Below are 26,910 nucleotides of genomic sequence, written 5' to 3'. Positions count from 1 at the left end.
CAACCGGATTAGCACCAACATCCCCATTAATTATCGATGAATCGAGGGGTTAGGGTTTAGCTAGGTGCTGGGTGTCGCCCTCTGCAAGTTAGCAGAGCACGGGCGCGCTCAGAATGCAGTTATCTTCTCTCGCTACAGTGAATAGACTGGGAAGCTTTAGAAGTGCTTTGTGTGTAATCAATAAATAACTGGATCCAATTCTGTGCACAGCTTCAGCGTCTCTTATTTTTCTTCCTCCTCACTTCCACCTCGAGGGGAGGCGTATACGGGACAAAAGTCAGTTATCAGCCGCTGAAATTTGCAGCAGTGTGGTTGCCGCTTGTTTACCTCACCTCATGTTTCTTTTCTGATTACCGTCTTTATTGACAGAGGCTCGCATTTTTGAATAATGATAATAACAATTAGGCTTTTCCCTGCCACAGATGGGAAGAGCCTCTTTCTCTGCACTGGAGCTGTATAGAATTCATACAGTAATTGGGTAGTTTTAAATATGTGCAGTGTGTGTGTGTGTGTGTGTGTGTGTGTGTGTGTGTGTTCATGTTGAGTCTGAATTCAGAGAAAAGGCCCATAGAGTGCCTTCCTTTCACTTTTCCTCTCAGTGTTTAAATACTCTAAGCTGTCTCCCCTTAGGTGAGGTTAACTGGCCTTAATGGAGCCTTATCGAAGCCCTACAGGTTGCTGTAAGCAGCCATGACGCTATTGTTATGAAAAGCAGCTAGCTTTGTTAGCGCTGTTTGTGCCTCTGACTTCCTTTTTTCCACCTTTTTTCCTTTCATTTTCCCGCTCCCCCCCCACCCCCCCTCGCAACCTCCCCTTTTGTAGTACCGTGTTACTCTTTCCACCTCAGGTAAAATGGCAGAATGCGCTGGGGCGACGCTTCAATAACTATTTTCCCCTCAGGATAATAAAGACTAAATCTCTCTGTCATTTTCCATTCTGCGCAGGCTTGGATGGGAGAGTGGGGAAATGCGACCTTACAAGTCCTTTGTGCTCCCCTTCTCCCTCTCTTTCTGGCGGAAAGATGCAAGCGCTTGCTATGTTTTCAAGTGAAGGGGGAGAAAAATGAAAGGCAGGGTTATTTATAAATGTATTAAAAATGAATGCATTTATGAGGTGCTGTTTTCCAGCCATTCTTTGCCTGCCATTGTTGTGTCTCTATAACCCTCCATCTGTGCATACAAAGCCCTCCAGAATTCCTTCGAAATCGTATTTATTCGCTTTGAACCCAGCGGCGCGGCGAATGCTGGAAGTAAACAAACTGTGTGTCTGATCTGCGCTGTCTCTTCCTGTTTCTTGTCATGTGACAGGTGATGGCCTGGACAACAGCGTAGCCTCGCCGAGCACGGGGGACGACGATGACCCGGATAAAGAAAAGAAGCGCAACAAGAAGAGAGGAATCTTCCCTAAGGTGGCCACCAATATCATGAGAGCGTGGCTCTTCCAGCACCTAACAGTGAGTTGAAAGAAGCATCATTAGTTCTCGGTAACTCTCAGTTTCATATCACGTGTGCACACTGAACTTCTCTTCACAGCCACAGGCTTTCTTACTCTTCTACACACACACACTTTCTTTCTTGCTTTTCTACTGTCTTATTTGACACAGAAACACTTACACACAAAGTAACCCAGTGTGCACACAGACTCTTGACATTGAAACACTCATTGACACTCACATACAGAGACATCACGAGTTACCCCCCCCTCTTATCCACAATGTATACCGGTCCGTACAGTGAGCACTTCAAAGACAGAGGTCTGAGTAATCTTCCAGCGATCTCTGCAGCCTGTGTTCTCGCTCCTAATCTGCCGAAACTGAATAAGGTTGAAGCCGAGGAGAGACGCCCCCGGCCATAACTGCAGATACATAGAGGAACCTTATTAAGAACAAATCTGTCATTATTTAACAGATGCCTGGGATGCTGCAGAAGCCTGTGGTTTTGGATTTACTGTCTGAAATACAGCAGGGAATACCAATGCCGTTAGCACCAGCTGACAGCATCTGACATGGTTATAGGGTGGTAGAGTGTGGGAAAAATGTATTTAGACACGTGAATCTACCACAAAGCACACAAAGTGAATGCTATCTTACTTTACAGTATTTACCATTTCAAACACTATCAAGTCAGCTCAATGCCAACATCGCCAATTAAAATCTCTAAGCAAACAAATGGAAAACAAAGTCAAATGTTAAGGCAAATAATGATAAGTAGTTTAGGGCACACACTCCATCTGCTACATATTGATAGAGCTAGGGGGCTCAGAATGTTGATATCCTTAGTTTGGCAGTCTGCATCTGAAAAAATGGCACGTTTTGAAACATGCTCTGTGCTAAGATATATAGCATCAAATCATAACACTAATGCTAGATTTCATAGCTCTCTTTTAGGAGAATTACTGATTTTCAATCATCTAAGTCAAGGATGATACTATACATGGATAAAATTTACCTTTAAATATCTTAGATTTAAAAAAAAAAGTTATTCAGAATGAACCAAAGTAACTTAAACCTTATAGTGTATTTACATGATTTTATTGGTCTTAAAGATCGGACATGATAACTCAAAAACGTCTGACATATAGTTTCCACAGGTTTATGATTCTACGTCACTGATCTTATCAGTGATTTTTATAACACATAGAATAACACAAATTGTACATGCCCAAGTTAAACTATTTTGTTGAGTTTGAAAACTTGAATAACGATGCTTTTACTGTGTTGCAAAGATTTCTGAATTCAATTTGATTCTGAAAGCTACGTAAAGGAATAAGTTGCAAAACTGGCTTCGCCTCACATACATTCTGCCCGTGTCAGGAGTTTGTGGAGAACACAACTCAGTTTGGCTGAGTGGGTGTTGGTTAGAGTTGATCAAACCGTCAGGGGGGTGATACAGGAAGTCATTTTGTTGTTGGATTATGGAGACAGCATCTCCACTCTTTTAAAATGATTATTCATATGTTGTCGGCTGCTAGTGTTTATGGTATAAATGGTATACATGGTATGCATTGTATAATGTCTTATTCTGTTTCAGTATTGAAACTATCGTTGCCATACTGTGTTATGTAGGCAGAGACATATAGTGAATATCTGCGCAGAAACTACACACACACGAACACACATATCTCACAAGGCTTCTTATACTTTTTGTTTCATTGTGTGCTCTACCTTTTCCATCAGACCCTCAACACCTCCTTCACAAACCACCGAGCTCTCCATCAACCCAAACACACACACGAACATACATAAACACATATACACACATTATCATCACACATACACACTAACCTATCCTCCAACTCCCTGAAACCTTCGGGGCTACAGAGGAAAGGTGTTTGAAACATACACACATCCTGTCTGTGGAAATACAGCTCAGCACACTCTCTCCTATTCAAACACACACACACACACACACACACACACAGAATTACACACGCAACACACCTACAGTGTCATACTACACCAAGAGTCGAGCTTATGGGAGGCTTCAGCTCTGTTAGATCTGGAACGGTGGGAAGGATATAAGTGAGTGTTAAGGGAGCGAGTGGGGAGAGAAGAAGAGGAGGAGATGGGGAGGAGGTGAAGAGAGGGGGATGAGGAGGCTCCAACTTTTTCTTTCTCCCAGTTGTGAAATGGGAACCAAAACATGCACACGTAAGGAGACACAATGGCACATTGGGTCCATTGTGGCACTAACCATCAACTAAAGTTTTCAGAACTGTGAATAAACTTAAAAATTGAATGAAAAAAAAATCCCTTCCAATAGGTTTATCCTCTTCAGGAAAGCCAAACAGAAACAGCCGGAGAGGATGAACATCCTCTGGGTTTATGGGAAATGTGGTCTTATTCTAAGAACCACATGCATTAACAAGACCACTGGTTACAGATAAATGCTGGTGGTGGTCTGATTTGTTTAAACTGATCGTTCTTCAGTGTCACCATTAATTAATTCACCATATGCCCGTGTTTATAAGTGCCACACATAGTACCTCTAATAGAGAAACATTTACAGTATCTGTTACACTGGCAGTATGTATTGTATAAACATGGACAGTTGATCCAGGAACAGACACGGCGTCATCAGCTGGCTTGCCTTTGTTTCACAGAAGGATGGAGGATGTGAGTCTGGCTTCTTAGAGATAGACACAATGCCAATTAGCCACACGTATACACACACACACACACACACACACACACACATTCATGGAATAGTGCTGTGGAGCAACACAAAACTGAATAGGGGAGACTGGTATTTGTCAAGTATGATAAACATGCAGGAGTTTGACAGTGGAGAAACAATGGGACACAACAGAACAATGAAACAGAATGGGGTAGAAGTTTGTGCACCCACCTTTGTGCATTTCCTGTTTTTTTCGCCCTCACACTTGCTCCCTCAGGGGAGTTCCTGTTGTGCTGGAGCAGAAGGGGAAGGTGGGTGGCAAACTCAGGCTGCATGAGGAGCAACCCAGCAGGGTAGGTAGTAGGTGGTACATACTTAAGGATGTTTTTTAGAGTTGTTTTGAAGTTATTTCCCTATCTGTTTTCATGTATCCATCAAGGATGCTAATTTCCATTGTCATGTTCTGGAGGAAAGCAGGAGGTTTTTAAGCAGCTGTACCGTTTTTCGTTGTTAAAATTGGACATGAGCTCTAGATAAAATAGTAATGCCCTGAAATTCATAATTTTGATCACGAAATAAATGGTGAAGAAAGGGAATTCTTAGTCTAAAGATCTCTTCTCTCTGTTGTATCTAATGCCTAGAATGACGGATAGGAGCGGTGGTACAGAATATTTGAGGATGACGACAGTCGCAGCTCACTGGCTTCTCTCTAAAAGCTCCAACACACCCAATGAGATCATATGTTGTGAGCAGCGCTTGTGGGACAAGTTCATTGGAAGAATTTGTCTGCCCTGGTTTGGAGTGACTACAAAACATTAGCTTTCACCGCCTGTCACCGACGGCTGACCCACACAGCTCTCTGCCAGCTTGACATGCTGCTGTAAACTTGGTGGGTAGGGCTATTCCACTGGTGTCCTCATCTCAATTTTATGTTTGTTTTCTCATTGACATTCATAATTAAACATCTGGTATGACAACAAACAGTTATTTAACTGAATGTGACTTTCAATTAAGGATCAGCGAATATGCTTTTGTCCATCGACACATTCACTTTTGTAACTACAAACACCAGTGAGGGTATGATTCAATTTATCCTTACTCCTCTAGAGTTATATTTTTTTATTATTTTCAGAAAAAACGACATGTTCAACTTAAGAATTTAAGATGTAGGAATAATTCTTGACAGATTGCATAACTGGCTACTTGGCTCACAGCTTTGTATTACAACCAAAGTGACAACCCATGATATAAAGAAATAGCTAGTACCCACTCTCTGTTTCCTTGAACCCTCCTATTGTGCACTTAGAATCCACTTACCCCCCACCTCTGAGCCCCTCCCTTCACACAAATGGTATTTTCTTGTTTAATTTAACAAGAAATGAGTAGTAAATGAAAGCTCAGGCTTCAAATCCCCATTGCACCCTGTGCTCTGCTCCCCACTCCCCTATGAAAAGGCAATTTGTGAAATTATGTGATAGAGTAATTAGATGGAATTCACCCCCACCTCCCTGCTACACACACCAGCCATATTCCCAGTTAGATTGTTGCCCTGCTGAACTGAAGTAGGTGTGTGTGTGTCTGTGTGTAGAAAGAGAGAGCAGGGGGGGGTTGGCATTCAGAGTGTTAGCATCGGTATATTAGCCTGGCAGACTGGGACACACACACTCTCATACACATTATCACTAACACTCTCATTCTGGCTCTCCTCCCCTCCTATTTGTACACAGACTCAGTGTAACGAGGGGCAGCCGTGATCGCAGCTCATAAAAGGAGCCAACCCGCAAACCCTCAATGAGCTGCTTTTTTTCTCCCCCTCCTCCTTTCTCCTCTTAAAACATGTAAAATGCAGAGAGAGAGAGAGAGAGTATAAAAAATCCAACTGGAAGGCATAATCCCCCGTTAATACAATTAGAGGCTAATTTAACCGCTTGTGTACGCAGATGTAGCTGAAGCTGGGGAGCGCTGTTACCCCCCCTTGGAAATCTATATTTTTTTCTTTTCTTTTTTCTACACAGCAGCGTGCAGCAGGGTTTTGAACAGAAACAGGTGTGAAAGGCAATATAATTCATTTCTGCGCTGGCAGAGGAGGCCAGGAGCCGCGTTGTTGTTGGCCCTGGGTGGTGGAGGAATCCAGGGAGGGAGGGGATGAAAGGAGGTGATGGATGAATAAAAGGATGGATAGGGCACTAACCATTAAAAGGAACCTTTCCCTTGTGTCTTCATATCTTACCTCTGATAATTGGATAGGTTCTAGGATGATGTAAGGGACAACTTTTAATTGTTGTCTTTTTAGTAGCACATTTCTATTGCTGCTACAACATCCCATTTAAAGGAATAATGCGTCAGCAATTTTTAAAACGGCTCAGTTTTTTTTATTTGATGGTCATAAAGTGACTCACTATTGTGTAATCGATTCCTAATGAGAACAGAGCTGATGATAACAGCAGCGTGGTGTAAAGACTTGTTAGTTCCTGAACTTCTCAGTCAAACAAAAAAACAGATATGTAAAGCCTCAACTAAACTACAGAAGGGAGAGGGAAAAAAAACTCTTGAGGTCAGAGTTCAACATTGCCTCAGATGCCATTAGTCTTCCGCTGTTTATTGCTGGAGCCTGGATATGTCAGCACCCTGGTCACCCGCTGCAATCCTGACCTGCTACAGCAGGCCTTTAGATCAGGCCTGGAAGAGTAAATTCTATTTGTCCCCAAACTTTCCTCAGACTTTAGGCTTTGGACAGTATCTCCTTGATTAAAGTTATAGTTAGATTAAGGAAATGGAGAAGACAAAGGGGCATGGTATAAAAAAAATTTTGAAATATGATTCTCTAAAGAAATGATAAAAACTGAGGAAACTTCAATTATTTTACAATCAAATGACAAAGTTATTTTGTACATTGTTGTTTTTGAGACTTCTAGCTTGAACAATCTGTGCAAAAACATAATTAAAAAATTGAAAACTTTTACGTTTTTATTGTATTTTTTTTTTTTTGCAGTAAAGTTAAAACGCTTCAATGAATCGAGAGCACATCAGTTAAATGTGTGATCTTTGTTTTCACGACTGACTTTGTCATATGATTGTAGTTATATTATCAAGCCTTAGTTGTTCGTTCCACAAATACAGTTTCTCATGAAAAGTCATTCAAATAGACAGTATGGGCCCTCAGACGCCTTGTTAATAACTTCAGGAGACATCAGGAAGGGAGCTTAATAGGGAAACTTATTTTTTCCGTTTTCATTCATTTATTCGTAAATGACAACAAGAGCATGATGTCCATCCTGGTACTATAAAGCAATACAGAAGCCTATGTGGCCTGGTGTCTCCGATTAGGTCTTAATTCAATCTAAGTGGCAGTCAGAATCTGAGGCGCCACTGCAATAAGGATTTCAAAGAGGTCCTCAGGGAGGACAGACAGACGGACAGATCTGCCAAAGGCCTGGCGTGACTTTGTGATGAGACAGAGTGGCACAGGAAAACAAGAAAATGAATTATTCTTATTTTCAGCATTTTAATTTGCTTTAAGGAGTTTAACTCTGGGAACAGATTAAACTTTGGGCTGTGTGTTTATGTGTGTTTGTGTCATTGAGAGCTTGTTTCTTCTGTGTGATTGCTTTTTTGTGTGTTTTCGTATGAGGGCATTGGGAAGAAAAAACTTGTCCGTACCAATCACAGGATCTCCTGGCGTTGAACAGGAGGCAGCTGAGTCAACCACACACACACACACACACACACACACACACACACACACACACACACACACACACACGCACACACGCACACACACACATGCATTGCACACCACAATACTTTGCCCCAACCCCCACATTACCCCACACCTTGTAATGAAAACATCATCAATTATCCCTCTTGACAGGCCCCAGGGACCCAGGGCAGACAGCTCTCTTTTGGGGCTTCTCTTTGTGGACTGACCCTCACAGATACACACACTTGCTACTCACACACTCTTTGCACCCATTTCTTGTTTTTTTTTTTCAGAGTGTGTATTAAAAGCTGATAACCAGATGACCCATCTTTTCCAGGGCGAGTTGATAGTGGTCCATGGGAGTGGATGGTAGATAATAGAGACCAGGCCATGTGGTGGAGGTGTAGGGGGCAGGGGGTGTGTCTGTACGTGTGAATGTGTGTGTGTGTGTGTGTGGTGTGTGTGTGTGTGTGTGTGTGTGTGTGTGTGTGTTGATGTGTTGGGGGTCTTGGTGGAAGGGGGAGTAATGGTATGACCAGGGCAGGGGGAAGTCATCAGTTCTGACACAGACACCTGAAAGGCCATCTGTTTCGTGATTGATGGATGGAATGATGGATGGGTGAAGAGATCAATGATGAAGGAATACAGTGGGTGGATAGACAGGGAGCTACATGGCTGATATCGCCAGTTTAAAATATTCATTTACTGGTTGGCAGAGATATTGGAGTGGCATTGTCATATTATTGTCAGGTAATGTCTAACCCGTAGACTTTCCCATCCTCCTTAAGCAGTTCATACATTTTAGATGCAATAAAGGAGGTGCTCAGTGGTTCTTTAAACTGTATTTTAATCTTTTATTTAAGTTTAAATATCAGCTGTATATTGCATCTTGGAAATGCTTCTGTCCAAAGATCGGCCTGCATAAAAGTCTTATTGGTTAAATCTTGGTCACATGCTTAATGGATAGAATTTCTGTAACTTGGTTGGATTTGATCACATTAAGTCAATTCAAAGTCCAAACACATGTCCAATACTGAAATGTCAAAATAAAAGAGAAATTTTGTATAAAAATCAGAAGGAGACATTTTCCTGAAATGGGTTATTCAATACTGAAGAAGAAATAAGTCCTCCATGACAACTAAAGGTTGGCTTCTGTGTGCATAGTTTGAGGATACCCTTGCTTCTCGTACTTTAACCAGGCTTAACAGTTAACTGCACGTAGAAATAAGTCTAGATGAGGCATTTAAAAACAAAAAGTCAGTTTACATATCTGTAAACCCTTTCTTTCATCTTTTGCTCCCACTTTCTTTTTCTGCTTCTAGTAACGTTTTACTTTTCTGTTTAAAAGCCCTCACGGGCAGTTAACTTTTAATTCATATCACCTCTGAACTTTTCCAAAAGTCTACCATAGATCTGGAGCAAAAAGCCTGTGTGTGTCTATGTGGGTGTGTGAGTTGAGTCAATGGGCGGGTCAATGTGTTTCCTTGAGAACGTGAGAACTTTACAGACCCTCAAGGTCGGTCAGCAGCGCTGGAGAATATCACCGGTCGCAGAAGATCTGACATGGCTTCCAAGAATACACACGCAACACAGGCACACTCATACACATTTTACAAGCATCAATAGTTTTTGATGCTTTGTAAGGCAGATATTAATTGCCAAAGAGGACTAAACAAAGTTTCAACTTCAGGTGTTTGTACCGTGTTTAAATAATTAAGCTGCATTGTGCTGGAATATTTTATCCCAACCTTTATTTCTCAATTAACTTGTCACCATCCCTTTCTCATCATTTTCCCTTCCCATTTTTCTTATTCTTTCTCCTCCCCCCCGCCCCCAAACATTCATGTAATTTCATAGTTGGGAAACTATGAAACAGTTAAGTGTGTGGTTTCATTGTTGTACATCTCAGTGATTGATGGCCTTAATGCTGAAGCCTTGTTTCGCACTACTTCCATTTTTCATTATCGGCTGTATGTCATAAGTGTGTGTGCGTTACAAGTGTGTGTGTGTGTGTGTGTGTGTGTGTGTGTGTGTGTGTGTGTGTGTGTGTGTGTGTGTGTGTGTGTGTGTGTGTTCAGGGCGGACAAAGGCTCAAAAACGTTGATGTGTGAAATCATTCTTGGTTTGGTACCCACTAATCAGTTTACAAAGATTTGCAAATCCAAAGAAGAGCCTCACTCTCAGAGTTTAGACACACACAGGCACACACACACACACACACACACACACACACACACACACACACACACACACACACACACACACACACACACGCACACTCACAGGCACACAGCGGTGACGTCAGTGCCTGGGTTGGGTGTGGAGTTCCCCACCATCACTGTGGTATTTATTGGAGTGTGAGTGGCATATTGACGTGTGAAAGAGCCAGGGAAAAATATCATCATAAGTCTGCAGTTCATTTGATTAATGATGCACTCACAGATGAGCAATGCTAGCAGTTTAGCCTCTCATTGTCACTGTAAAAAAATCTGTTGCCACCAAAACACTTCTCTGTATGTTAAAATCCCCTCAAATGGAACTTTTTTTCCTGTGAAATGTTGACCACCCTTCTAGAAACAGCGGTAGCTTAGATTTGGATTATAGATTCTGTGTAGCATGATTTTGTGCAGCAGGGGAAGTATTGAATCTACTATGTGTGAAATCACATTGGCGTTAGGTGTGTCATTATCCATTAGGCTGTGTTTGGTGATCCAGAGGATTGTGGGATCTTTTCTGGCTGGAGTCAGCAGCTCAATACCTTTTACTTACAGCAGCTGCAGCAGCCTGCCCTAGATACATATGATGTGTGTGTGTATGTGATTGCATATGCAGTTGTACTATTATTTGTATGTGACAGCCTCATGTTTTTTTTTGTAAGAGCGGTGTTTGAGTGTGTGCATGTGTCTTTGTGTCTCATTCCACGCGTGTGCTCGATGGATCCTGCGGTTCTGCCGTCGTGGTAATCAGTTTGCGTGTTGGCTGAACTAATTTATCAATTCAGTTCCTCCCACTTGTATTCTCCCCCATGCGTGAACACTCCCCCCCCCCCCCCCCACACACACACACACATTCGCTCTCTATCTCCCTCTCAGACAAAACACTTCTTTCTGACAAACTATAAGGGTTTCCTATCTTTTATGCATGCCTTCTGCCTCTCTGAGTCCTCTCTCCCTCTCCTCTTTTCTGCCATGACTCCCTCACACTCATTTCTTCCTATAATGCACTCTTGCATTGCCTTGCGCTTTAATGGCCTTGAACCATGATATCATAGCTATATTGGTGCTCTGTTTCAAAGGCATTGGGGAGAGAGCGCTATGATTTATAGATGAGATGTCTTGTGATATCCCTCCATAACTCATCGTTTTACACCTACTTGTCTCATAATGTTTTGATTGAAGTTTTCGGTGTAAAACACTGTGAGGTTCATGATGCACTAAAGGCAGGTGGCATGGGAGGTATCGTCATAGACTGGTTGTGAGTTTACAGTCCACCAGCTGACCCTAGGTGCACCTCCTTCAGGTGTGTGTTTGCGTGCACGTTGGCATGTGTGTGTGTGTTTGTCTTTGGTGTGCATATTTGTGTCTAGTGAAGTGAGAGAAATCCTAGCTAGTGAACCAGGTGGTGAATGCAGACGGCCAATAACTCATGGTAGACGAGGTGGATGGAGCTGAGGGCATCTAGATGAGATTTGGTTTGGGGAAAAAAACGCACTTTCATCCATTTTTCTTACTTTAACTCTTCCCTTTTTTCTTTCTTAAACATTCCTCTCCTTCCTCTAATTGTCTTATCATTCCTTGTCTGCATCCCCCAATTTTTCAATGTGACCCTCTATAATATGCATTTCACATTGCATATTTTTTTCTATCTCTCTCTTTCCCCTCTCTCTGAGGCGTTGTTGTGGTGTTAGCGATGGCGGGGGGGGGGAGTGAACAGTGCTGAGGGTGCTGCTCACTTATTTGTTACGACAGATTAAGTCATTGATTTGTAAAAAGCAGTGCACTGATGGAGAAGGCCCTCCACTAGTGAAGCTGGGGGAAGGAGGGAAGGAGAAAGAGAGGAAAATAAGGGGGACAGGGGGAGGCATTTGGCTGCGGAGGAAGAGGAGAGGATATTAAAATCGAAGATGTGAGATAAAGAGAGGAGTTAAGCGGAGGTGGGGGGAAGGGGAGGGGAGGAGGCAGCACATGAGACAGTTAAGCAAAATGCTAAATTTAGAACAGAAGGATGGAGGGGGCGAGGCGGGTGAGGAAGACAAGGAGATAAAAGAATGAAAGGAAGGAGGGTGGGAGGTGTACCTTTGAATGACAGAGATGTCAGAAAAAGTCAGAGGAGGTAGAGTGAGAAAGCTTCATCTTTCAATAGCGCCCGCTGTGTCCTCCTTCCCTCTCAAAGTTGCCGCTCGAGAGAGCATAAGGGAGCAATTGTGAAATACCCTCACCTAGTTTCACCGTTCCCCCAATCTAGATTCTTTCTACCCCCCCCTCGGGGCCAACGGTGAGTTTCTAATTAAAACGTTGGGGGCAAAAGGGTAATTATGATAATAACATAATAATATCGCCAGGGTTATTAGAATGTTTTGTGGTCCCCAAATTGCTTCCTCAGAGAGATCAGATTTCAGTGGCATTACGTAAAGTCAAATTTCCTTGAAAGTCAGGTGAAATGAAATGGATTCCCCCAAGGTCCAGGCATAATCTGAGAATCTAATTCCCTCTTGTATCTCACAGACATCGAGTCTAAAAAAAGAACTTCAGTTTCTCATCACAATGACATATCCAGCCCCTCCTCCTCCTTGCTTACTTTCATTTGAATCAGAGTAGTCTAATCATTTGTTTAATTGTTTCTGTTTTGTTGCTCTGAACTCTCCCGTTGCAGCAGTTAGTCTCTCTGCAGTCTCTGTAACAAGCTCTGTGTATTGTAGCTGTGTGTGTAACAAGAAAACATTTGTTTTGAAACTTGGAGATCACTGCTGGAAAGCTAGCTCCAAGCGCTGTACCTCGGAGCTAGCGAGCATGCTGTTGCTCCGAGGGGTGTCCTGCTGTTTTCTCTCAGCTTTCTATGCTACCTGATTGGGATGAAGCTTTGTGGTTCCCTCCTACTCCCCCATTTACACACCCCCTCCATCCCAGGCAGCCCTAAGGCAGCTCACCTCCAGCTGTGGCTGCCGTTGACTGCGCCGCTTGGTGCGAGTACCGATTGCTTTGGAGTGCCTCCCCTCGCTCAAATAGGCAGTAATTACGGGCTTAAAGAGGTTTAGTGGTCCAGCAAACTACATAATCACCCCCTGAATTAGCCCCAGCTCATCAGCCTCAGTCCAACGAGCAGCGCTTACCACTAGCACTAGCTAGCATGCTGCACCCCCTTCCCTTTATTGCACAGAGGGAAGCACAGCAGCAGGTGTTGTGCAACATCCGGCCCCCTTAATAAATTTAGACTCCCCTGAGCTGGAATGGGGAGGACTAATGAAGCACGCCCTCACTCTTAGTGAAAGCATTCAGACAGAGCAGACTCCGAGCACAGCACACAGTGCAAGATGCTCTTCTTCACTATCAACAGACTTCACCCTTTACATTCAATGCTAAACACAACAGTACAGTCCTGTCATGTGCATACAGGCTATAAGCTTCAGTATACACATACTGTAGGCTAGAGACCCCACCCATGTGTAAAGCACACAGATCATTGCTCACACCCTGTAGGAACAGCTACAGCACTTTCTGCTGCCCTGTGTTATGTTCTGTGTTTTTTTTTTTAAAAAGAAAATCCATGAAGGATTTTAATCATCAATTATCATAGTGGAGAAGCTGGTAATGCTGTACATTGTCTAATCCACTTTGTAGTAGCGATTTAATGACATACTTTTCACCCTTTGCCTCACCAGCTAACTAGATTTATCTCATTCCCATAGGCAAGAGCACTGAGAGATTTCCCTAAACCAACAAAAGCTGTTTTTTTGAGGGGGAAAATGCTCATTAATGAATGAAAAGCCCAAGAACATCTGTTTTTTTTTTCCTCTACGTTCTTTATCTCCAAAGAGATGGAGAGATTTGATAACAAAAACAGTTTGAAAAGGGGGATTCTTTGCCGTTTCTGATGCATATATCGAGGTTTCCAAAAGGCTGTTGAATTATTCATGCTACAAGTGTTGAGTTGGTTTACCGTAGGCCAGCACCATGAAAGAGACTGTTTTTGCTTTTTTTGAGCTATTAAGATGAAGATGGGGGCATTTATTTTGCGCAGACTTTACAGATGACTCGCATTGTGTAGTTGGTTCATTTTGGATCGCTCAAAAGATCTGTTTTTGCTCTGTTTTGTTGTTGTGCATTGGAGATGCCCAAAATCAGAGGAAATTAGGTTAGCGGTGCTTTGTTTTTCTGTTTTTGTTTTGTTCGCTCTCACTCTCATGTCTTTTTTCCTTTAATCCCCCCTTTTCTCCCAGAGCCAGCTCTGTTGCTGGGTCCCTGCTCCCTAATGAAGTCAAAGGGATGTCAGTCGATGCCACCTACACAGAAAGGAATTTGAAATTGCGTAGCTTTGCCTGCAAAGCACGAGCACACACGTACACACACGTACACACACGTACACACACACACACACACACACACACACACACACACACACACACACACACACACACACACACACACACAGGATGAAACTTGTATTGAATGAGAAAGAAGTTTTTGAAATCGGATGCTTGTTGCATGAGATACAGCAGGTTTACAGTTCAGAACGCTTGTTTAAGGTCTGCTTGTGCTCAGGGTTCTGGCCATTTGTTGTTAGCAAAACAATGTGCTCGCCTCCACAAATATTTAAGGTAATCTCATACACTTCTGGAAATGCCATGGCTACACTTCCAGTAAACTTTGTGTTCCTGAGTGTGTGTGTGTATGTGTGTGTGTAAGACAGTTTGGTATGATACTCTGATGCCCTTCTAGCCAAAAAGGCCCCCGGATTAGCCGTCAGGCATTCCTGATGGGCAGCTCGGTTTCCACAGTGATTTGACCTGGGAACAGTTTGGGGAACAGTCCTGGCAAAGTGAAGGCTTTTCACTTTTACCTCAATCAACCATGCATAATGTGGCTGTCACCTGCTTATTGTATCGTGTGTTGGGTTAAAGTATTGTGCAGAAGTGAACTGTTTCTCTCTAACAAGTTGTTTACTGTGATTCACTGCATTTTATGGCCTCATTGTGCCTCGTGGTAAACCCCAAACATCTGGCGTTAAAGTAAGCTAGCTCAAAATATCATTGGCCCATGTGTGTTATCAGCAGATTGTGCAGTGTCATGGCCTCTTTTTAAGTCACATGACTGTGAAAACATATGATTTTCCACTTCCTTCTTCCTCCCTCCATCACGTTTCATGGTTACACTTTTTATAAAGCTAATGTGGCGTGTCAAGCTTTTTAATGGAATGCACAGAGGCTTGGGAAGCACGTCTTGAAATAGAAATGTGTGCAATGATAACACCATCGCTGGTATGGTTAAAAAAGGACCGAGAGGAGCGCAGGATGCAGTGAATCTGTTAACAAGGAAGGAATCAGGAACAGTCACAGCAGTAAAGTGTAGTAATATGTTTTAAGATATACAACACAAAGTTATTTGACATTTATTACAAAGGTAACAAGAATGGCTTAAGCATTTAGACACCAAAACAGAGTAATGTGTTAAGGTTGAATTTTACATTCATATTTATATTGTTGCTTATTGTAACTTGAAATGGACACATGACAATTCTAAAGTCAAAGTATTAGGAGCAGGGAAAGAGAGAGGGACAAAATGAGAGAGCTGGTAATGAGGCAAGATGAAGAGAACTGACATTTCTCAGACGACTTCGAGTCGTCTTCTTTTTTTTCTTTTCCATAGCTGTGATAGGTTGAGGCTTTATACAGTTTAAAACATCTGAGGCTCTGGATAAGTTCAGTCGGAGGAGCAGGTGTTTAAAGGCACTCTGGTTGCTGGTTCGGCTCCTTACCTGAAATCACTTGGTGTATGTCATCCCCACTCTCTATTTCCCATGTTTCCTGTCTCTCTGTAGCTGTCCTATTAATAAAGTCCAAAAAATAATTTATTTCATAACTTCTCCGAAACTGTAACATAAAGACAGGTCCAGGAAAATTAAATACAAGTTCATAATAGCGTTTCTTACATACTATTATATGACTGCTATATACAATGTACATAATTATTACGTTGTAGTATTTTATTTTTTGCAGTGGTATGGTTGAAACTATTTTGTTGCATTGTCTGGAATAGTTCTGTCCTGGGATGGGCCTGGGACAAGGGGAGTGAAAAGGAATCTTGCAGAATATTTCTTCTCTTATCTCTTGGTTAAAAAAAAATCCCCGGGGGATCCAGTTATCAATTTCCATGTCTCCTCCCCTGCCTCCTTCTTCTTTTTCCCTCTTTCCTTCTCTCAGTCTATCTATCCCCCCTTTCTTGTCTGAGGGGGTCAGAGAGGAAGACGGTCAGACAGGGAGGGGATGTTACTGATGCTCTGCTACTCTCTCTATCGCTGTCACAAACACACACACACACACACACGCACGCACACACACACACACACACACACACACACACACACACACACACACACACACACACACACACACACACACACACACACACACACACACACACACACACACACCCACACACACTAGAGAGCAATGAGCAAGCAGGGTGGAAATTCTCATGAAAGGAGTTGTATATTTGGAGAAGACATATCATTAAGATAGGCGGAGGGGAGAGGGAAGGGAGGGAAGGATGCGCAAAGAAACTTTCCATCTGCTCTTTTAAAGAACATGTTATTGCTTTTCTCACTAAAGGCCGTTCTTGCTCGCTCTGACTGTTTCTTTCTCTCTCTCTTAACCCCTGCTGACGCACAGCCAAGAGTCGTTAAGACACGAAAATCACTGACAGACAATATTAAAACGGGATGACTTGTCGAGAATCTTAATCACAGTGTTTTGACAGAGTGGAGCTAATTTGGCGGTTTCCAGAAAAAGGGAGGACAAAACCAGTTTTAAGTCCTGGCTTTCTGACCATGCCTTACTGGTAAATCTTAAGTGAGTGTTTTTTTGTACGAGAAAATCTTGTACCTTATTGTGGCCCTTTGAGGGTTGTGTCAGGGCAGGGAGCACTTTTACTTTCTGCATAAAAACTGTCTCTGGTATTATGTGATCATATTAGTTTTTCATTACTTGTGAATTGCAGTACAGCTCTTTCGTATTGTAGCAGGTATAGTTTCAGCTATTATTTCCTAGAAGCAACATTTATGCTTCTGGATGCGTCTTTTGAAACCTTTAATCATATCGTAAACTCAAGAACCTCAACTGTTTTCTTGGTTAAATTCTACTGCAGGCAAGATTTTGTGACAAACACAGTCTGGGATTCAGATTGCGTGAGTGTCTGTCTGAGACCGGTTCTCCATAGCTGTCTGTCTGCAAGTGTTTTCTGGGAAGCTGGAGTTGGAGACACACTGATACAGGATGTGTTTGTGCTTCACTGTGGCCCCTGGCAAGGCCGCAGCGCCCCAATGTCACAAGGCAGACACTCCTATTTCCACCAATGTGCATTTTGTAGAATGGACACATTGATCCTCTCCTGTTCAATCAGCTCTGTTTGTCAAGACGGCAAACTGAAAAGACATGTTCACATGATTAGCTGTAATGTATTAGCTGTGAATGTGTGCGGTCTGTCTATATGTGAAGTACGTCAACACATCAGATGACACAGGCCCTAAAGAATAACGTTTTCTCACTTTTCACACACACAGGCAGCTGATTGGCGCCCCAGATTTCCAGATTCTGATATTATCTTGTCAGTGTATAGTATGGAGGATAGACTTACACTTCACATGCAATGATGCACTAACACACACACACACACACACACACACACACACACACACACACACACACACACACACACACACACACACACACGCAAAAACACACAAAAAATGGCTGTGCAAAAAGCAGTGGACACCAATTTGGCCAGAGGCGACAATGCAATTATAACTAAGCGCATGAAATTAGCCTCCTTGTGTTCCCATTCCCCACAACCAATCACATGGACAAGGGCAGACTGGGAAAAAAAAATCTGTCTCCTCTCTCTCCACTGGCTTGTCCCAGCGTTAAACACAATCCTGTTCATTATGCACTGGAAAAACTGTAATGAAAAAATGAAAACGCTGGCGCCGCACTAATTTTGCACGTCTGATTGACTATTAAGTGTGTGTGTTCTTGTTAGACATACTCTATATATTAAGCCCTCAAAATATGTGTGGCGCCTATTGTTGGTCAACATTACAAAGGCTTATAAACAAGTAAATATCAGGGTTTTTGACAGGGCGGCAAGATCCAGTGACTCGCATCAATCACTCAGTTTTCTGTTGGTAAAGATCAACTAATACACAACGTTTTCTGTCAAAATAAAATATTCTGGGGAATGATCTCTATTGTGATCACTGGTTTCAAGTCATGTGTACGGCAACGGCTTCACCATTGGTATCCTTTAATGACGCTCTTTTCCTTTTTTAAAGAAAACAAAAAATATATATATATTATTTTATTTAGTTATTTATGAAACAGAAAACATGAAAATGAATCTAACGAAAGTATTTTTACTAATATAAAAGTTAAGTTGCAGAATTCACCATTCAGTGATTCTGATTCTATCAGACTAAAACGTTTTTACAAACTGTGTCTTCTCCTTAATGTAAACATATCATCTTGGATTATATACTGTATGTTACATTTCCAGTTAGCGCTATCTCTCCAACAATCTATCTCACCCCTCTCGCTCCCTCCTTCTTCTGCCTATGGTGTTCAGCACAGTCCGTGTCTTGTCTCAGTTATGAACAGCACATTGTCCTCAGCCAACAAGGCTCCGTCTAACTGTGATACCCCCCCCCCCCCCCTCCACTCTAATATAAATCAACACACTCCCCGAGTTCACATTTATCCAATTTATTCCTTCTATGTATTTAAACAGGTGGCACGACTTTAACTGTTCTCAGCTGACTTTTGGAGGAGCGGCCGCAGTCAGTAGTTTACTTTTAAACAACTGGAGGCCTGTAGTTAGTTTCAGTAATTTTTCACACAATTTAACTTTTATCATTCATGTAATATATTCATTAATCTTAAGTATACTCAAATATAAAATGATAACAGCCTAATGAAAAGTCATTCATCTTAATCAGCATAATGTGTCTCAACCCTAACCCTAATCTGCCCTTATCTAACCCTAACCCTAACCCTACCCCATCAGCTAAATTGAGCTATAAAAGATTTCAGCAAAGTGACAAACTGAACAGCATCATGTTGTTGTACCAACTGCAATAAAGACAAAAGCAAACAGCAGATATAAAGAAAAGAGATCTAACCTCCTCTTGTCTGTATTCCATCGGGTTTACGCTACATATTCCCTGCTCTCTGATTACATATTCAGCGAGGTGAAAGGGGGGCCATCAACGCGAATATATTTGTGTAAGAGGCTGCCTAATTACCAGAGCTGGTTCTCCACTTCACTTAACTTTCTAATTGGCTCGCCTTTTTGGCTGCCATTAATTACAAGATTTCATATTCCATTAATGATCGTGGGCGAGAGCGAAGGAACGTTAACATGCACACACTCTCACACACTTTCATGATACATACTGACACCTACGCACCAATAAGCATTAGCTTACAGCTCATTTTCTACCTCTCATTATGCACTATGGTTCTGTGTGTGCGTTACTTGTGCCCTGGAACAACTCTTTATTTTATTAAAAGGCACATGAGTTCCTTTTGGAAAAACAAGAAGCTTCATTAAACAATTTGTGGTCAGCCTTTTCTAATACATGTCGTCTTTTCTCTCCTGCAGCATCCCTACCCATCAGAAGAACAGAAGAAACAGCTGGCACAAGATACAGGCCTCACCATCCTACAAGTGAACAACTGGTAAGTCGTTTCTGAGTTTACACGTAGTCGATTTCAAGGGTTTGCACCCTGAGGCTATCCAAGTTCTTAATGATCGGAATTAATGCCTCCACTCCACCCCTTTTTTCATCCCACACACAGAAACACACACAGAAACACACACACAAACACACACACACACACACACACACACACACACACACACCACTTACCGAATCATCCTCACCTAGATCAATCCAGCTAAAGAGATATGGCCTGGAGTGATTTTCCAAACCAACAGCCTAACTCAGCCCAAAACATGAGCATCCATGTTAATTAAGAGTGAAACTACTATCTGAAAAACATCCAATAAAATCATCCAAAATGTAAGCTGGGTGATTTTATTGGATGTTTTTTCCCCCAGTTAAACAAGAGTGATCACTGGAAAAGTGGTAGCTTTGAGACTAATTATGGGGTTTAACTTTGACTCACTTATTTCAGGGTTAGTGGGTTTTTTTTGAAGCACCTTTAACTGTGATTACCATTTGTTGAAGTCAGTCAGTGAACATCTCATTTAACATTTATTTTCTCTTACTCTCAGTTTATGCACCTCAATATCCTCAAAGATATCTTTCAGCTAATTTAGACTGTAATTGATGATAAATGACACATTTGTACTCAACAAATTACATGTGAATTTAAGAAACCAAAAATTGTAAATTTAGGAACAAAAAGTCCAAAATGTCCTGTTTTATTTGTTCTGTAAATTAAAGCAGCAGCTACTCATTGTTCTGCCTTTAGAATTATGTAAAATATGTCCTTTGTGCTTTATCTCTATTACCTTTTTCATAATGATTTTAGCACTCTGGATTGTCCTTTAGCATGTAGCCTAGCTTAAAAGTGCACAAAAAGTGCTTGCGTGGGTTAACAGATTCTTGCTCTGTAAGTGCAAACTAGCCTGCTAATTGGGCTCAAGAATGACTGCAGCCGCAGCCATAAAATAAGCTTGCTAACTAGCCATTTTAACCTCAGGTTGCACTATAAAAAAGGTAGAAAGGGGCCCTGTGTCCTTGTGCGGCTACTCTTATCAGAGAGATGGCTATCAACACATGCTTAGCGTTATTAGCCGTGTCTAATTAAAGGGGCTGGAGTCTGGCTCACCGAGGCACCGTCCAGGCAAGAGGGTGTTTGATGTGAGTGGCCCTTAAAATTATCCTTGAAAGTATCAGTCGGCTTGCAAGGTACAGGCATGAAAGTGGAGAGGAGGAGAGGCAACGAGCAAGAGAAGGAGAAAGGGAGAGAGAGAGAGAGAGAGAGAGAGAGAGAGAGAGAGAGAGTTAAAGAGGCAGACAGAGTGAAAAATAGATGAAGAGAAAGAGAGGATGATAAGGAGAGGGGGAGAGAAAGAGATGAGACACGATAAATCCCCATTACCAGCAGACTAATGATGTTAACATTATTCCCCGCCATTGTTCAATCACAGACCTCAGAGACAGACAGACGTTAGATTAGGGTATGGTGTATCAGTCTATGGAGAATTCATTTAATACCAGGCCAAAAATAATGCGCGCGCACACACACACACACACACGCGCACATAAACAAATACACACACACTGGCAGAAAAAAAGGCCTTCTGACCAGAGGGAATCCTGTAGAGGTTATCAAATCACGTGACCCCTCCATGGGGGATCAATTCTTACAGCAGAGATAAAGCCGAGCTGTGTGTGTGTGTATGTGTGTGTGTGTGTGTGTGTGTGTGTGTGTGTGTGTGTGTGTGTGTGTGTGTGTGTGTGTGTGTGTGTGTGTGTGTGTGTGTGTGTGTGTGTGTGTGTGTGTGTGTGTGTGTGTGTGTGTGTGTGTGTGTGTGTGTGTGTGTGTGTGTGTGTGTGTGTGTGTGTGTGAGTGAGAGAGAGAGAGAATCAGACAGACAGTCACATGAACAGTAGCTTGGTCACTTAAGGCTGACTGTGTGCTCTCATTCTGTTTGTTGTTTTTTATTGGTAGGGGGGTTTAGCAACACACCCTGAAGATCTCTGTGTGTTTGTGTGCCTGTGTGTTTTTGTGCATGAACAACACACTGTGTAAATCGTGGGAGGTTAATCTTGGTTTGTGGAAGATGTCTGTGTGTGTGTGAGTTTGAGAGGGGAACCGGGGGTGGTTAATCTAAGGGGTATTAGCTGTTAAACCCTGCATGCTGGGATCCCTCTGCCCCCTCACATTTTGTTGTATACAAGTGTGTTTGTTTGCACTTGTCCAGAGGCATATTTCCAAGCATGGTTGTTTCAATGAGTGAGCAGTTCATTGTTGCATGGGAGTGTGATCGAGACGGAAAACAATAAAGTGAAATGAAGGAGGGATGGAGGGAAAATAGAAGAAATCAAGTGATAGAGAGAATGAGGAGTGTTGTAAGAAAGATGGAGAGGAGAGAAAAATAAGAAAGGGAGATAGATGGAAAGACAATCACTGAGAGAGAGAGAGAGAGAGAGAGAGAGTGAGAGAGAGAGAGGTTATGTTAGGGAAACTGCCATTTCACAGGCATGTTGATGTGCTGGACGGGAAGCCCCCGTCATTGGGTGTCTCCATAGCAACCCCTGGTGATGTTACCTCCTGACCCACTGATTTGGTGAAGTCAATTTCTCCTAGCTGTGATTCTGTTTGTCAGCGAACACACACACACACACACACACACACACACACACACACACACACACACACACACACACACACACACACACACGAATGCTTGCATGTCTTAATTCTCCCAGAGTAATACACACACATTTCTCATGCATTCTCTTGTGTTAAATCGGGTCTATAAGTGTGACATCAAGTCAAAGAGGACTTCAGGATGCACAAAACACTTAGTGGGAGTGTGTGTCACGATCATGGCCATGGCCAGTGGACTTAAGTAAAATGGCCACGGATGACCCAAGGATCATCCATGTTTGTAGTCCCAACAGTTAAATCAAAATACAAACAAGTACAACTGACAACAAACACGCTCTTTTTATTTAAGTGTGCAATTTGCTTTCCTTCATACACATACTACAGATCATTCTCTCTCTCTCTCAATCTGTCTCGCACTCACACACACCAAAGATGTGTTAACACACATGTCGGTGTGTATTATTGATGAGAAAGTGCGCAGTAGGGCTCAGCAGATTAAATAAAAATGCTAAAGGCCGGCAAGGGGCTCAGATCACTCATGAATTATTGGCAGAAATACGCTTCACCAGGGAATCTCAATTTGAATGAAGAAAGTGTTCAGTGTGTGTGTGTGTGTAAGAGAGAGAGAGTAAGAGTTAGTGTGTGTGTGCTCACTTAGACAACAGGATCATATATTGAAAATGTACACACCCAAATGCAAATAGTCAAACATATCTCTACATAGTAGCCTATACAGTGTACACACACTGATAGGTAAGGTATGTTTTAAGCATGCACATGAACACACACTTACTTTAACACTTGTGCTTAGACAGTTGAATGTCTAAGCATAAGTGTTGCAGTTCCACAGCTCTGGGGCTTGAACTGCAAAGGCTTGGTCACCCAAGTTTTAGGAACCACTAGTAGGGCCCTGCTGGAGGCTCTCAGGGTGCAGCCCAGCTCATAGGGAGTTAGCAGATCACAGAAACTGGGTTGGGTTGGGCCATTTAAAGCTTTAAAAACAAGAAACAAGATCTCCAAATCAATTCTTAAACTCACAGTAAGCCATTGAAGGGAAGGAAGGGCGTGTGTGACATGGTCACTTCTATTTCTGATGCGTTAAAAGCCTGGCAGCAGTGCTTTGAATTAATTGTAGTCTTTGGATGTTATTCTTATTTATGTCGGAATAGAGTGCCGAATAAAGAGTCACTAAGAGAAATGAGTGATCTGAATTTGGTTAGTTGTCTCAGTTGAGCAAAACAGGACTCCTTAATTGTTAACATTACATTATCGATTGTAGTTGAAAAGAAAAAGTCTTTATTTGGTTTATAAATTCAGTAAATATTTGGCAGTGACAATATACATTAACAAAAAAAAAAAAATCTAAATACAGTGTGCTAAACTTGTAGGAGAAGGATGTTGTTGTTGTTTTTTTGACAGAACTCAAAGTTAAACTAAATGAAAAACATTTAATAATTGACCTGTCTTTTGACTTTGACATTATAATAACTCATATTAGTTAACTATAGAGGCATAACGTATTTAACCTTTTCATAACGTTCTCTATTAATAAGAAGGAATTAGGATAAGTAAAGACCAAAGTCAAACAGCAATCACATCAGAAAAGTAACCAGTTTGTCCAGGTTGTTCAGGTTTAGGTCTATTAACAGTCAGAGTAACTGAATGTCCTTGAACAACTCCACCCCTCACCTGCTCACACATTGTAAACCACTTCGAATCAGCTAAAAGCTCAAAGCACAACATATAAAATGTCTTTCTCTCTCTACTTTCTCTCTCTCTGGCCACAGTCAGTATCTCTCTACTAAGTTCTCCTAACGCTCTGCTGATGTAAAAATCGATGGCGAGGTCATCAGGTTTCCCTTGTTGACTGCCCCTCCCCTTCCTGCCTGCAATTTAATAATGCCCCTTTAAAGGCAGTGTTTAAGCCTCGCCGAGCGATTGTTTTGTCAATAAGACCTCCTTTTACGAACGTCTTAAAAGCATAGGCCAGGAGAGAGCGAGGGAGAGAGGACGAGAGAGAGAAGGAGAGAGGTAGTATTAAAGAGGGCCGAGTGGACGGATGTGGAGGCTACTTAGGAAAGGGGCAGGGTGGCACGTGCGTATACGAGGCTTATCGAGTTTCAGAAAGGACAAATAAGAGGGAGAAGGGAGGCGAGATGGGGAGGAGGTGAGGGAGGTATAAGGAGAAGGGAGGATAGAGAAGTGGAATAAAGAACATTAAAGTTTGGGTGAGAAGAATCCCTTTTTTGTGATTAAAAATGTCAAACTTTTTTACCCAACGTTTTACAAAAGGGGTCTTTTTTATGCCCTAGTTTTGTAATTATATTTGTGTCATTTAATTGTTCAAGGAACTCTGGGGAAACAAAAGAACATAGTCCAATGATCGTACGACTTTGAATAAACCAAGGCAAACAAATCAGAGAGAAAATATAGACAAACTGAGAAATGTGACCTTAAAAGTCAATTAAAACAATTAGTTAAAATAATACAAACTTGGTTAAATTGTGTTGTAACAATACTTGCTAAAGTTATGCATGTGCACTTTCCCTTTCTATGAAAATGAAATTTCTTGTGCATTCACTTTGAGTTTTGCCTCGAATTTCAAAAGGTTCTGGTTAAACTATTAGATTATTGTTTTATCCAAAGCTAAACAGATTTTATACATCAGATGTTGCCTTTACTTATTCCTAGTTTTGTGTGTATGACGTAATAATGACTCATAAAGAAAACACATAAATGACACCCGAGATGTATTAAACCAGAGCTACCCTTTAAATGCAACGTGTGAGAGACAAACAGGTAAAGTAAGATGAGTTGTACGCTTCAGTATGTTGACACGGTGGAGAGAGAGATGCTGGAACTTGTTCGTAGAAGGCCTTTTTAGTGTGTGTGTGTGTGTGTGTGTGTGTGTGTGTGTGTGTGTTAGTGTGTATTTTGGAATTAGCAGGCCCAGTTTCAGTCCATGCCCTAGAGCCTGTTTCATACACCTGAAACTCCCTGACATTATAGCGAATACCACACACACATATACACACACACAAGTTTCACTATAGATATGACCTCACCCTAAGATTTCAACACTGAGTTATAATGTGAAAATAATTTCAAAAACAATATTTTCTTCCCTCAGTTCGAAGTCGGTTGCTACCAATAAGCTTTTACAGGAATCTTTCGCCTGTGCAGACACGACCATGTCTTAACTCTATTATGTCAACACAAGTGTGTGTAGAGGCGTATGAGTGTTCTAACACACATATAGGTGTCCATGTGCAAAGACACACTCTGATCCGAACACCATTTCTCCTCCCCCCTTTCTTCCTCTCACTCTCTCTGTTTCTCTTACATCACAGCGCGCCGCCCGAGGCCAAACCTGCATTTCTCTTCGCTCGCCTCCCTCTCAAGTCTTTTTTATTCCCTCCTCTTTCCTCCCCACTCCTCTCCCTTTGCTTTTCAACCTTCTTTTGTAGTTGCAAAGGGGGTGGGGGGGTGGGGGGGTGGGGGTCCAAAACATGAAAGCGGCGGCAGAACGTGAATGCCAGGGTTTGTGTCCAAGCACACATGGTCGCTGCCATGCTTGGACCCATCAGTCAGTTTGTTGTTCTCACGCTGACGTTTTCTTGTGTTGGTCAAATGCTGAAGTGAGGTGAAGTGAGGCAGCTGGGATTGGGAGCAAGTGTTTTGCACCTAAAATAGGACACCTTGCCCTACAATAAACAAACAGAAGATATTGGTTTTAATTCAGTGAAGATAGACAATGGTTAATGCGAAGAATCAGGGATTGATTAGAAACCATGCTGACATATTCACTATTGTAAAACATCACAGTGACTCAAATGTTTGGCTGATAACACACTCTCTCAGCTGGTCATGGTAATGTCTGTTCTCCAATCAATCTCATTTATATACAGGTTTTGAGACCTTGTTAAGAATATCAGCAAAAACCTCATATCGGTTTAAGAAAAAATTAAAATGATCAGCAAAAACATCTTCACACAGAATACCTGGCCTCAAGATTTCACAGAGGATCTAAAAACATTCAGAGTAACCAAATTTAACAATTCAACATCAGTTTGCCGATTGTTCCAAACATTAGGTGGAGAAAGCACTTTGTTTCCCAAGTCAGGATGTACTTCTTAAACAACAAATTGCCAAATGTCCAACAAACATTCCTTGTGATTTCCATTCTTCAATATCAAAAGTTAGGAAAGGTAGTCCTGAGTGTGTCCATGAATGGCATTATAAACACAGATATACCGATGCCCTAGCCGGTGTGCACTTTAAACATTACAATTGACGTCCAATTGGTTCTGCTCAAGGTTTCTGCCTGTCAAAAAAATATGTTTTTTCCCTCCTTTCCCAGTGGTTGTCAGGTAATGGTGTCAGTACAGCAAAGAGAACAGTCAAGTCAACTTTTTTTTGTAATTTGATGTTGTTAAATAATTAAAATTTTATGAATATATATAGGTAGTTTTTAGTCAGATCAATTCGGCTTACAACAAGCTAATATTTCAATATAAGCTTGA

The 26,910-nt window shown here is 41.9% G+C and overlaps 1 protein-coding gene across 2 annotated transcripts in view; it reads left to right on the top strand.

Annotated features, from left to right (window-relative positions):
- meis1b (Meis homeobox 1 b) overlaps window positions 1–26,910 on the top strand; it is an 80,595-nt gene that overhangs the window by 36,958 nt on the left and 16,727 nt on the right. For both annotated transcript variants that reach the window (XM_061040251.1, XM_061040250.1), the window contains exons 8-9: window positions 1,308–1,453; window positions 19,683–19,759. In XM_061040251.1, coding sequence (XP_060896234.1) covers window positions 1,308–1,453; window positions 19,683–19,759 — 223 coding nt within the window. The remainder of the gene's footprint in view (window positions 1–1,307; window positions 1,454–19,682; window positions 19,760–26,910) is intronic.

This window comes from Labrus mixtus, chromosome 6 (genome assembly GCF_963584025.1).
Source record: "Labrus mixtus chromosome 6, fLabMix1.1, whole genome shotgun sequence".
NCBI classification, from domain to species: Eukaryota; Metazoa; Chordata; class Actinopteri; order Labriformes; family Labridae; genus Labrus; species Labrus mixtus.
The sequence above is the reverse complement of the archived record's forward strand: the minus strand, read 5'-3'. Positions and strand labels throughout refer to the sequence as shown.